This window comes from Phocoena phocoena, chromosome 10 (genome assembly GCF_963924675.1).
Source record: "Phocoena phocoena chromosome 10, mPhoPho1.1, whole genome shotgun sequence".
Lineage (NCBI taxonomy): Eukaryota > Metazoa > Chordata > Mammalia > Artiodactyla > Phocoenidae > Phocoena > Phocoena phocoena.
Genome location: NC_089228.1, coordinates 35,113,561 through 35,127,322, shown reverse-complemented (window position 1 = coordinate 35,127,322; position 13,762 = coordinate 35,113,561). Strand labels below are relative to the sequence as shown.

The 13,762-nt window shown below is 50.0% G+C and overlaps 1 protein-coding gene across 3 annotated transcripts in view; it reads left to right on the top strand.

The window, feature by feature from the left end:
- Positions 1-13,762, top strand: part of CACNA1D (calcium voltage-gated channel subunit alpha1 D) — a 318,421-nt gene that overhangs the window by 236,841 nt on the left and 67,818 nt on the right. For all 3 annotated transcript variants that reach the window (XM_065885465.1, XM_065885468.1, XM_065885466.1), the window contains 7 exons: positions 2,125-2,245; positions 4,945-5,059; positions 5,583-5,652; positions 6,517-6,583; positions 7,329-7,476; positions 9,602-9,731; positions 13,002-13,061. In XM_065885465.1, coding sequence (XP_065741537.1) covers positions 2,125-2,245; positions 4,945-5,059; positions 5,583-5,652; positions 6,517-6,583; positions 7,329-7,476; positions 9,602-9,731; positions 13,002-13,061 — 711 coding nt within the window. The remainder of the gene's footprint in view (positions 1-2,124; positions 2,246-4,944; positions 5,060-5,582; positions 5,653-6,516; positions 6,584-7,328; positions 7,477-9,601; positions 9,732-13,001; positions 13,062-13,762) is intronic.

Below are 13,762 nucleotides of genomic sequence, written 5' to 3'. Positions count from 1 at the left end.
ATGCCTTGGTGTATAGTCAGAGGAATCAGGATGATTAAAGAGTTGTGACAGCTTTCTGGCCCTTTGTTGTCCTCCCTCGTGTGATGTAATGGGGACACACAGACTCAGGATGTCTCTGCCGTTGGGGCCTTTGCAGGCATCGGGCTGAGAAGGGAGCAGCAGTGTCAGAGGTTCACAGGTAGCCCTGCACTCAGAGGCCCAGCCTCTCCACCCCACCTGGCTGTAAGCTGAGGTGTCCCAAACCCCCACCTTGTGTATTGTGAGCTGAAGCCCTTCCTTAGAGCCTGGCAGGTAGATTTAAAAGACCCATCTGGGGGCTTCCCTGGTGGCGCAGTGGTTGAGAGTCCGCCTGCCGATGCGGGGGACGTGGGTTTTTGCCCCGGTCCGGGAGGATCCCACATGCCACGGAGTGGCTGGGCCCGTGAGCCATGGCCACTGAGCCTGCGTGTCCGGAGCCTGTGCTCCACAACGGGAGAGGCCACAGCAGTGACAGGCCCGCGTACCTCAAAAAAAAAAAAAAAAGGACCCATCTGCCTGGGAATTCCCTGGCGGTCCAGTGGTTAGGACTCCGTGCTTCCACTGCAGGGAACGTGGGTTCCATCCCTGGCTGGGAAACTAAGATCCCACAAGCCACGCAGCGCCCTTGTTGGCCTCATCTGTCCTTGTTGCTTTTCACATGCGATGCCAGCAGCGAGTCCTGCAGGAGAGGGGGGAAGGCCTGGCGGGAGGGGCAGTGGACATGGACGTCCCATGGTGGCTCCTCCAGTGCTCAGCTCTGTGACCTTGGAAAGTCACTATTTTCTGAAAAATGAGAGCCTAGGGAATGATCTCTAAGGTTCTTTCCTACTTGGACGTTTCGAAGTGAATGGAATTACCGTCACTGCTCTAGACCTGGCCTATAGCAATAAAGTATAATATTAACTCGGTGTTAATTTTTGGCCACTGACGAGTCTTTTTTTTTTGGTACTTTCGGAGAAACCTGCATGGTGGCGGTGGTTTTTGTAGTATGTGTGCACGGCACAAAATTCAAATGTTAAAAAAGCGTGTACGAGGACAAGTCTCCCTCCCACCCAGCCGCCATTTTCCCACTGTCGGAGGCAACCACCATTAAGCAGATTCTTCGGTGTTCTCCCAGTATATTCGCTCAGGTGTAAATAAACCTACCTACCCGCCTATCTACCTACAGATGGTAGCTCATCCTACATGCTTTTTTTCATCTTTCCTTTTAACACCTAACATGTCCTTAAGAACCTTCTTTACTGGTCCGTAAAAAGCTGCTGCCTCCTTTTCAATGCTGCTCTGTTTTGTGGCGTGGGCGTGCCAGAATTCATGGGTCCAGTCCCCTGCTGATGGATATTCCACTGTGTCTCGTCTTGGCTGAGTGGATGACCTTGAAGATACACCATGGGGCACGTGTGTGACAGTAGGTCTGTAGGATAAATTCCCCCAAGTGGAATTGCTGGTTTAAAGGGTGTGTAGCCATTTTTAACTTTGACACCCTTGCCCAAGTATTGTCTTCAAGGCTGTGGTAGTTCATCCTCCGGTGATGGGGTGTGGGGACTGCCCATTGCCTAACTCCCTTTCACCATAGTGAGTGTGCAGACGTTTCGATTACCGCCCGTCTGGTAGGTGGAAACGGTATCTCATTGTAGTTTTAATTGATATTACCGTTGTCAGGAGTGATGTTGAATGTCTTCTCAGGTGGGCAGGAGCCAGTTATAGTTCCTTTTCTGTGAATTGCTTCGCCTTGTCAAGCCATTTGCCAATTTTCTGTTTGGTTGTACGGCCCATTTTCTCTGGGTATGCATATACGTGTTTAAATGCACAGAGGTCCTGGAGAGACACACCAACAGCATGCTCCTGGGGGGCGGACCGAATGGGCAGGGGTGTAGTCAGAGGGTACACAAGTCTTACATGGAATGCTATTTTATTTTCACCAGAAGAGTTAACTCATGTGATGAAGCGTAACATTTAAAAAACTATAGGATAACAGATGCGTTTGTTCAGTGCAAACTGAACTGTGAAAGGCAGGTTACACCAGACACGGGCAGCCCCCGGGAGCTCTGGGAGAACCGTGGGAACTGTGAGTCCACCTGCCCGCTGATCCCAGTTTTGGCTTCTTAGATTCTGACAGGTGAAGACTGGAATGCTGTGATGTACGATGGCATTATGGCCTACGGGGGCCCGTCGTCTTCGGGAATGATCGTCTGCATCTACTTCATCATCCTCTTCATTTGTGGTAACTGTATCCTTCAGCCTTCAGGCTGGCCCGGGCCGCCTTGTTGTCCCTGTCGTGTTTACTGTCTTCCTCTCTGAGTTTCCCCGTGGCGATGGTGGTAGCCGTGGTGGTGGGGAGGTGAGTGCCCTCACCTCACTCTCGTGCCCTCCTTCGCCATTGCTAGGGCAGCACAGGAGAAGCAGAGTCTCAGTTAGGCTTTGAGGAATGAGAGCAGCCACGGGAGGGAGCCTGAGACGGCACGTGGGCTGCACCAGTGGCCACCCGCTCAGCATGGCGTCCCATCTCCTGTACAGGTCCCAAGGCATGGCTTAGGACAAAGCCCTGTTGTTCTCCGTGCCATCACCCTTGAGGGTGTAGGGAGGAAAAATGTCCCTCTAGCTTGCAGGTTCTTTTGGCTGGCTTGTAATCAAATTGAGGTAAGACAGATTAAGAGGCGGGAAACAGATTTAATTTCATACAACATCCCTTGAGCTGTATCTTCTCTAGCTTGTTAGTGAATTTTCTTCAGGGTGGAAACCCCAGCGCAAACCTATGGGGACAGTGCTTTGTTCTTCAGTGTATTGTGTGGAAGTCCCTCTTTCAACACAGAGAAATCCTAGGAGTCTCTCATGCAGCTCCAACAGCCCTGCTGCAGGGAACCACCCTGCTCCCCCTGCCTGGAGGGCAGCTCTCCTGCCCGGCTGTCTGCATGTGCCTCTTACTGCCTGTGGGTCCTGCTGGAGTTTGGGGTGGCATTTCTCCATCTTCCCAACTAGATGAGAAGCTTCTTGAGTCAGCGATCTCTTTTTGTATTCACATGTCTCGTGGCTTACACCACAGGGTCATGCACGCACAGCCCTTGGTCAGTGTTTGTTAAGTGAATGATCGGTATTTTTTCTCTGCTCTTCTCGTGATTAATTCTTTAGACCACAGCCGTATACTGGCCCTAATCTGCAGAGAAGTATTCCCTGGCCACTTTCCAGTTAGATACTGTGTTTTCTTTGTAGTACATGTGTCACTCTCTGAAATCCTTAAGTAGTTTATGTTCTGTCCCCCCGCAGCTAGAATAGATGCTACTTGGGAGCTTGGACTCCAGTCTGTCCTGTTTCCTCCCATGTCCCCAGCACCCAGAACGGTGCCTGGCACATCAGAAGTGCTTGACGGATGTTTTCAAATAGATTCCACAGCACACCACTGTTTAGGAGGGTCTTGTGGGTAATGCTTCTAAAAACAGATAATGGGTATTTGCTCTTGGAAACCACCTGTTACAAACTTGCAAGATTTTCCTGTGGTTTATTACTCTGCATTTTCTTTCTACTACCTAAAAGAATCTAGTGTCATTTTGAGACTAGAGTTGCAGTATTTGTTCATTGCGATCATCAGTAGGGATTCTCAGTGCAGTTATTCCCAGCACTAATCGTTTTCTGAGCCATGATTACCCCACGTCTGTCAGAGGAGAGCTCGTGTTGCCAAGCCATCGCCAAGCCCAGGACAAACTGCTTCCCCAGGCTCATTGCAGCTCTGTTAAAAAATAATCCTACTGTATCAAAGGTGTTTTGAAAGCCTTCATAGAATCCACTCACATTTCTGTCCTCTTTAAAGACTTGAATAGGTCAAGCATGACATCCCCTGGAAGACTGGTCATTATCAGCGCCTTGTTAGGTTATGTTTGTTGACATGTTCGGCAACCTGCCTGAGAGTTCAGATTGCGGAGGGTGTGTGGGACCGTGCTGTGCCTCTCCTGTCTTGGGGTCCTGGGCTCCCGTTGTCTTGCACGCAGGTGGCGGCACGTCAGCTAGAGGGAAGCATCAGTCAGAGAATGGAGTCGTTTTGACCTATTTATTGCCCTCTGATCCCTGTGCTTCTCCAAAATGTACTTAACTGCTAACGAGTAAGAAACAGGCATCGTCTGATTTGGGAACCTTATTCAGCATATTTTTTTCAGTCATTCAAGGAAACCACACATAGGACATTATAGTAAGAGCCAAAAACCTGATAACTTGTTCAGTCACCTAACTTTTTACTATTTGCAAAAATGAAATTCAGCCACAATAGTCTAAGATACAGCCACCGGGGGACACTGCGGAGGAGTGGTCCAGCGCCATCGGGCAATAAGGCAGGCGTGCTGGAGTCAGTCAGTGTTGGTGGAATGAACGAATGAACGAGGTATTCACAGACTCGGAAGGTCATTTCAAATAAGAAAGGCTCCGGCTGCCTTGTGCGACGGGATCATCATTTGAATAACGTGTAGCCTTTGCAGGGTCTTATTTGGAAAGGACACCCCGCATAGATATGTTGTGGGTGTGAGTGTTTTAAAAGAAAGAAAACAAAAGGCATAAAGCGAAATGCAAAATGCATAAAAACAACACGCTTATGTTATAGATTGTTTTATGCAATGTGTGTCATAGCCCTAGACCCCTAGATGTATAGACACGTGTGCACAAGCACATACATGCACACGCATGAAGGGGAATGTTGGCGTTTGTAGGTTTTCATGGGTTTTGGTGAATCTTAATTTTGTTTTTGGCCAGCTTATCTTCTACAGGTTCTAGTTCTTTTTGGAAAAAAAAATGGGACTCTGGTCTCCTAGCTTTACCAAGTGAACATAGCACTAGGGGACAGTTACCTGTCACCAGCCTCCTGAACACGGGGGTGTTTCATTGCCATTATTGACCGTGTGTAGCTGCATTTAGAACCGTGTTGCATCCTTAACGTTTTCAAATTAGATATTCTACTGAATGTCTTCTTGGCCATCGCTGTAGACAACTTGGCAGACGCTGAAAGTTTGAATACTGCTCAGAAAGAGGAAGCTGAAGAAAAGGAAAGGAAGAAGATTGCCAGGTAACCCCATTTTCACCTGGGCGGTTTGCTGAGGGGTTTGCCCCGAGGAGCCGTTTGCAGGTGGGGCCTGCCGGGGCGCCCGGCTCCACAGCAGCTGCAGCTCCTGTGCTGCTGCTTTGTGGCGATCCTGGCTGGTCCTGTGAGGCCGACCGAAGAGGATGGACTCTTGGGCAGAACCCAGGCCCTCGGCTCTCATCCCCTCGGAGCTGAGAGCAGGAGTCACGCGTCCCCACGCTTAACGAATCACTGCAGTTAGTTTTGGCGTCATAAAATAAATGATGCGTTCAATGCTGATTAGCTCTTGGATGAGAATTTTAATAAGATGATCTGTGTAATGAATCCAGTGCAGTGAGGTGAACAGGAAGCTCTGGGTGTGGGTTGTGCTATGTTCTTGCTATTAGGGTTGTTTCCAATTAACTTCCGTCCTTCCCTGGGCCACTGTTGATTCAGAATCCTGATTAGCTTTTTTATACAAAGCAGTATGGTTACTTGGGTTTTTTTTGTTCTCTCCTCTTCTCTGTAGAAAAGAAAGCCTGGAAAATAAAAAGAACAACAAACCAGAAATCAACCAGATAGCCAACAGTGACAACAAGGTAGATGTTACATTCTCCACTTTGTTTCAAAATGATTCTGTTGATATCACCGTAAATGTACCCTTTACACCATGACAGTGTTGTGTGTGGTATTTTGGAGTAGTGAAAGTGTGGCACCCCGTCATAGACACTGGCTTTCCAGGGGTGTCTGAGTGAATGAAGGCGCTTAGCTGGTTGTTAACGGTATTTCACCAGAGAGCTGGTATGATGCATACTGAACTGGTCTGACTGCTTATTTCTTCTTGTTTGGAATGATGTGGTCAGGCCTGACCTGTGTCAGTATCTTCTCAGTGGGGATTAAAATCAAGGATTGCTGAAAGATGTCTGTCCCCAGAGTGCGGGTGTCTCAGGGTCAGAGGGTCTGGGCGCTTAAGGCCCTACTGTGAAACTTTGTGCACCGTGTCAGCTTTGGATTTCTCATTAATTTGTTCATTTATTCAGTGAGTCAGTAAATACTTTTTGAGTGGTGACTGTGTGTCAGATACTGGGGACCGGGAACGGCCAAGACCAGCGAGGTCCCTGTGTGCGTGGGGCTCTCAGTCTGGCGGGGTGGCAGGAATCCGTAAGGCAGTTCTCATGTAGCGTGGGTGCCAGTGTTGGGAGAGGGAGAGGCATGGGTGGGGCTGGCTGTCCATGGCTGGGTAGGGGTTACACCAGTTTACTCCTCTTCTGCCCTCAGGCCTTCTGTTTTCAGCAGAGTCACCGTCTGGGGGCACCTGCTGTCCTGACACACTTACACACAGTGCACACTCTGGAGACAATTCCTCTGCCCCTTGCTGGACGGCAGGGTTGAGCCTTTACTTGCCCCTCTCGAGTACATTTAAGTCAGTCTCCGTTCCTCCCAAGACCTCTTTGTCTTCCCAGGTCACCATCGATGACTACCGAGAAGAAGATGAGGACAAAGACCCCTACCCGCCTTGTGATGTGCCAGGTATGTGGCGGAGGCCCGAGACAGGCTCTCAGCGCGTGAGCCATGTGTCTTCGCTCTCACTCTGATCAGAGGCTGAGTCTGCGGCTGGCTGGCCCAGCTGGGCGCACGCGGGGCTGCCGAGGCTGCCGAGGCCACGGGTGCAGTCCCCTCGTGGGCTGGTTAGCTCTGCTTTTCCTCGTGGTTGCAGGCGGCTTATGTAACCTAGGCTCCAGGGGGGTGGGGAGAGAACGTGCAGGTGGAGCAGGGCAAGCCCACACTGGGCTGGGACATCTCTCTAAGAGACGGCCAGTTATCAACATTCACCTGATACTTTCACCTCGACTGGGGCCTTTACTGGCTGACGTAGGAGGGACCGTGGAATCAGGGAGCCTGGGGGCCTGTGTGTGACTTGAAACCCCACACAGCTTTTCAGGCTGAAGCTGAGCACGGAGGTTGCTGGGGAAGCAGCAAGGTGCTGGGGGGAAGGGCAGTGAGAATCCCACAGCTGCCACCTTCACCTTCGCTCAGACCTTAAACTGCTGGGGCCTCACTCCCACAGCTACGCATGCTCACCAGACGGCCGCTTCTCAGCCCCTCCCCGCCCCCATATACTCTCCGTTCGGATTTGGAAGGGTTTTGATTAATGTAAGCTGATAGACGATGTTAACGTTTAAGCCAAATATTCATGTGAAATTGAGGACGACCATGGAAACCCAAATGCAGTCTTTGTTTATTTCACGCCGAAAAAAAAGTGTCTCCTTTAAAGTAGGTGAAGAGGAAGAGGAGGAGGAAGAGGATGAACCCGAGGTTCCTGCTGGCCCCCGTCCTCGAAGAATGTCTGAGTTGAACATGAAAGAGAAAATCACCCCCATCCCCGAAGGGAGCGCTTTCTTCATTCTTAGCAAGACCAACCCGTAAATATCCCCTTTCTAGTTGCACGGCTGCCCCGTCTCCCCCAGGACCCTACAGGTTGCTTGAGGGTGGCTGGGGATGGGGTGAGGGAAGATGGTTCTCAGCCCCTTTCTGCGCCTGAGCGTCGGGGCCCCCAAGCCCCCTCGGACCCCTGTCCTGCTCCAGCCTTGCCTTTGCCCTCTGTGCATCTCTTCCTAGCCTTCCTGTGCCTGGACCAGGGGCTTAGGGGTGTGACCAGGTCCTGGGAGAAGTGCTGTTCCAGATTCTCCTCCCCACCAACCCCTGCACTGGGCCAGCAGTGGTGCAATACTGTGGCTTGGTCAGAGCCCACAGCTCTGGTGTGCCGTGAGTCGTCACTTGTGAAGTGTTTTTTTCATCCAAAGGACCCCTTTCTTCACGAGGGGGCCTCTGTTAAGATGCTGTGGGGGATGAGGATTTTGACCAACTTCTGCAGAGTATCTTCACCCAGAGATCCAGTTTAGTTGATTACTTTTCCCTATTGAGTTTGATGGTGATAAAGTAATAATCGCTCAGTGATATTGTATAGATGGTAGCTATTCAGTTCAGCTCCCTGATATCCTGCTTAAAATGCATTTCTCTTGTTGAAATGATCCTGTGCTCACCAGGAACATGGTAATTACTCACAAGTACTGTAAGAGGAAGATGTGTATTTGCTAGCTGGTTTCTAGGTTTCAAATGATCTGGGAAGGAGTGAAGTGCCAGGGGGAATCGATGGCTCCCGGAAAGGTTTCTAGAATTGCAGAAGCAGCTCTGGGCTGTCAGCAAAGAACTCCATAAATTCACAGGCTCCAGGGAGACATAGGTGGGAAGCAAGGGGGCCGCAGTCTTACAGACTTGAAGACTGGATGGTAGTCTTCATCACTCATCACCGCTGACAGTTTGTCTCTTTTAAAAAGTTAGTCAGCTGAGGCGCTGACATCTACAGCTCACTACGTCTGCCTATATTGGAGGAGTGGATTGATTTTCCCCCAAAGCTTTGAGCACTCCTGCCCTCACAGCACTGGAAGGCCTTCCCTAGCTGCTGATGGCTTGCAGGCCCTCCAGGGACCACATCCCAGCAGTAAGCAGCCCCAAAAGGGAAGATTTGAAGCAAGGGGTCACCTTCATATAAAGTGGACTCCAGTTTTTAAAGTGAAAAAAAACGTTTCAAAGGAAAACCTACATGTATTCTATAGACAAAAATAATCTTTAAATTCTAAAGTCAAACATTGAGGCTAAGGGAAGTCAGGCACTAACTAACTAGCCCATGGGACATCAGGGGCGTCAGGAAAGGCTCTGATGGCCTGTGGAGCCATTGTGAGAGCCCAGGGCTGGGGGTGCTGAGCACACGCGGTAGCGTCCTTCTAAGATTCTTGCATGATGGTGTAACTTTCACTTGACTTTCTCAGAAGTACTCGTTGTGGGTCGACTCCCCCTCCTCCCTGCAAAAATAGCACTTATGACAGAATCTCCACATAACAGGAGATTGCACCAAGCCTCACTTACCGTGGTCATGTTTTGATACAGCCCAACTGCTGGGATTGCTTCCATTCTTTTTGAGCTGTTGGCATGAGCTCTGACCTTGGTCTCTGTTCCAAGGCAGGGAAAGGGAGCAGCTGGGCTTCATGTTATGGTGGGGATATGTCACCCTCACCTGGATTGGAAATCTTCCCCTGGTCCCTACTATCTGGGTCACCTTTTTTTTTTTGGCCACACTGCTCGGCTTGTGGGATTTTAGTTCCCTGACCAGGGATCACACCTGGGCCCTCGGCAGTGAGAGCATAGAGTCCTAACCACTGGACCGCCGGGGAATTCCCATAGCTGGGTCGCCTTAAGAACGTTCTTTCACAGGCTGAAGCCTCAGTCTCTTCACCTTTAGAAGGACAGGGTCCACACTTTTAAGGACTCAGTGAATGGTGTCTGCAGTGTGTCCATACAGAACACTTGGGGTCTGCCATCCTGGGGTTTCCAGGGGCTGATGGTCCGGTAGGTCCGTTTGCTGGGTCGGGGCTTGGGCGGCACAGGGACAGCTGTCCTCCACCTGGTTCGTCAACGCGGAGTGGACCTAAGTGTGCTGAGGGCCCGGGCCCTTCTGGGGCTGCGTCCATGCGGCGGCTTTCCCCGCAGGATCCGCGTGGGCTGCCACAAGCTCATCAACCACCACATCTTCACCAACCTTATCCTCGTCTTCATCATGCTGAGCAGCGCTGCCCTCGCCGCCGAGGACCCCATCCGCAGCCACTCCTTCCGGAACACTGTAAGCCCCCGGCGAGGACGGCAGGGCGGGGCTCCCTGGGCTGGTGCTGAGCCCTTGGGCAGAGGCCGCATCCGTGCAGGGCCTGCAGGGGCCATGAGGGCAAAAGCTCAAGTGGGCCTCTTGTTCACCTGCAGGCATTTTGTTTCAGGTTTGTCAGTGCCAGAGAGGTTTTGTTTTATGGGCACAAACCTTTATTGAATCATATATTTTATACCTCGTTTCAAATATTCTGCAATAACTGAGTATTTTCAGGGGCTCGGCTTCTCTACCTCTCCGTGCCTCACTGCGAACGTTTTGGTCCCTCTTTCCCCCTCCCTGGTCCAATTCACACGCACACCTATTTTGAGATTCCCGCCTGGTGGCAGCATCCAGCAGGAGAGAAAGTAAAATTGAAACCAGGTGTGTCACACGCCCGGGAGCTCTTATGTAGGGTTGGCAGGAAGACTTAAATGCGCAAAGCTACTTGGTTCTGTTACTGACAAGAAATACAAGTTAGGGAGATGACACATGTGGACCTGAAGGGTTCAGTGGAGAAGAACTAAGTTTTGGTTAGTTTGGGGCAGGAGGTGGCTTTACAAAGAAAACAAGCAGAGGGTTTATTCTTGTCTTTGTAATCAGTTTCGTAATTTAGGGCTGGCTCCCTTCCCCAGCATCGATGTTGGGCAGAGGCTGGTACCTAAATCACTTCCTGCCTGAGAAATTCAGTCTCAGCAGGTCAGCTGTCAGCACTGAGAACAGTCCAGAGGCAAGACAGCTTCAGAGGACGGTAGCCTGTTGACTGCCCGGCCTCAATACCGTAGCGTGGTTTCAGATGATCGCCCAGAAAGCTGCCCGGGGAAGGAGGCCCGCAAGTGTGCGAGGCCATCAGGGGTCGCTGCCTTGCCTGGTTGGTACCTCTTTCTGTACAAGAGATTTTTAGAGATTTGTGGATTTAGACGAATCACCAGATCAGTGTCCCACGATTTCAGTTGTGACAACCAAGCCCTGTGCTGTCTTTTCATTTCCAGTGTTCTTGGTCTGAAGCCTGGCAAACCCAATCTATCAGATTGCTGAAACTCGAGCACCCTGATACAAAGATTAAAGGATCTTCCCCTCAAAGCATGTGTGGGTGATGTAAAGATGAAGGCCCTGAGCCTGTCGCAATCTGTACTCAGAGGTTAGGGCTTTTGTTAAGATTCTCGAGGCTGTCTAAACACTCAGATGCAACAAGGCCCTCAGTGTCACTGGTTCCATCCTAAAGATGAGACACGAGGGGGAAAAGCTGTTTGGGAAAAAAATACCATTATGTGATGGGCTAGGTCAGAAGCTAGTCCTAGAACACAGATTGACAAAGAGTTAACTTATATGCGGGCCTCATGTTCTAAGTTTTTATTGTAATTACTTCCCCGTGGGTTCATTTCCCTGCAACTTTTCCCAAGAATGTTATTGTTCGTTTTTAATAGATGTACATATGTATGTGTGTCTTGCTTTTAAAATACCACAGTGTTTTTATTTGACTGTAGTCAGAACACTTAACATGAGATTTTCCTTGACAAAATTTTAAGGATACAAGACAGTATCCTTAACCCTGGGCACCATATTGGATGGCAGATCTCTGGAACTCACTCACCTTGTATGACAGGAACTTTACCCATGTCCACCTCCCACAGCCCCTGACAACCGCCATTCTGCTTTCTCTCTGTGAGTTTCACTACTTTAGATATGTCATATAACTAATATCATGCAGTGCTTTTTTATTTTATTTTTTTAAAAAAACCTTAGCTGATTCATTAGTGAAAAAGAGAAAGGAGGCAGAGTGAGGAAAGAACAACCTGCATCCAAGAGCTTTGACCCTGGGTACCAGGCTGAGTTGTTGGCTTGTCGGCAGCTGTGTCATTCTTGGCTACCCACGTGCTTTCAGCAGGCACAGCCCTGCTGCGACCTCGGAGGGGCTAAGGAGGAGGGGCAGGGTTCCCTGTGGGCAGCCTTGGTAGTGTACTGGGAAAGACCTTTCATTGCCTGGCCGGAAACACAGATACACAGAAGGGTTCCAGTAAAATTTATAAATCCCCAAATGGAAACAGTTTGGGAAATGAATAATACTGTCTGAAGAGAGAGAACTTCAGCGAGGAGGGCTGCCTTTGAAACAGAGGTCCTCGCCTTAGTGTAACAGTAGTAAGGACTCCCCTGGGGTGGGTCCCACGCGGACACAGCAGGGCCCGCGGCTCTGGACTGACACATCGGAGGCCTGGCTTCCCGCTCAGCGATGCAGAGACTGGCCGAGTGGCCTGAGCAGCTGCCCGTTTTCAGCATCCACCTCTGTGAAATGAACGGAGTTGGCCTGGGTGGGCTTCACGGGTTGTCTTCCAGGGCCACTCTCTTCAGTTCCCCCAAACCACAGAGCCCAGTTGTCATGCAGATAAGCAGCCCAGACGGCCTCTTCCAGTGGCAGAGTCCCGGCTGCTGTGTCTGTGGCTGAGGATTCTCTGTGGGCAGCCTTGGACAGCCCCACTGCTGCCCACCTGCCCGCCCTTCAGCCCCCATGGCTCTGAGGAGAAGCAGGGACCCCAGAAGGGGTTAGCAGGACTCCACTGCTTGGAAAGGAGACGGTATTCTCAGGAATGCTGATAAAGTGGCCTGGACCATCATTCAGAGGCCAAGTCAGTCCGTTCTTTGAATGGGCCCAGCAAGGAAAACACCTGCCTTGAGAGAGAGAGCAGTGTTAGATGCAGGGCAGCCGGCAGGAGGAAGATGATAAGTGAAACTCTTCCTTGCAGGTTTCTCCAGCCCGGCACATCGGTGGGGGAAGGATGTTTGCTCCCTGATTGAATGGGCTGGAATTGGAGGGGACACGTGGCCCCATTTGGTGCCACTAATACCTTTGTTTACATTTTCCCTCCAATCCAAATTTGGATTTCCCTCCAATCCAAAGAATGACAGCATATTTCATTCTACCAAAAAGGCAGTTAAAAATCTAAAATGTGTGTGAGACTAATTTATCTGGTGCCACAAGTTACTTATCAGCATAGTGCTTTCATAAGTGAGCCTCTGTCTGCCCAGAACACGAGGCTGGGCCGGGGGGCGGGGGACGGTCACCCGGAGTGCTTACAGGAGGTAAGTATCCCCAAAGTTCTTGGTTGGACCAAGGTGGGGCCCTTTGAGCATGTCTGCACTTTCCTCCAGGGTGGCAGGCATATCCCGGGAGAACGGGTCTCTGACCGCTTGTGGGCGTGTAGCTGTTGGGGTTTGTCCAGATGCCTTTTTCTCATCTCCACGTGTTGTGCCTTGCAGATACTGGGTTACTTTGACTATGCTTTCACAGCCATCTTTACTGTTGAAATCCTGTTGAAGGTAATGGCTTTTTCATTGATCCTCGCATACTCTGAAGCAGCGGTAGCAATAACGGTGGCAATTCTTTGTTTACCTTCCAGATGCTAGGTTATGCAGATTATGTCTTCACTGGTACTTTTGCATTTGAGATCGTTTTGAAGGTAACAGGTGCCACAGGAGTGTGTTTCAGGGGCCTGCTCCTGTGTGTGACACACGGCCAAGACGCGTGACGTGCTTTTGGCTGTTTTCAGTTTTTGTCCTCTGTGATCAAGCTCCGCTTTTCTTTTTTTTTTTTAACCAAAGGATTTTTTTCCTGTAACCATTCAACTTGTTTTTGCTGTTTCTTTTTAACCTTTGGATGCATGTAGGAGCTACTTTGGCTTCCTAATAGTGATTGGGAATTATATTTTGCTCCTTTTTTAATGTCCTCTGAAATGTGTCAACTGATAACAGATACAACACTATGTGTGAACTTTCTTCCACCCTTCTTGACATCAAAGTCGGAGGAAAAGCATTTCTCCTGCGAAGGGAATGTCTCTCTTCTCATTTCTTTGACTGCATTATGTTTTCAGTGCCCTAAAAGAGTAACACACTATTTTCTTGCAACAGGATTTGCAAGATAATGTGGGTCTCTTTGTGTTAAGATATATCTGTTTTAATGGATGGGCTTACATTTACACAAACGGAAAGAGCACCCTCTGGACGGGGGGCCCGGAATGTAC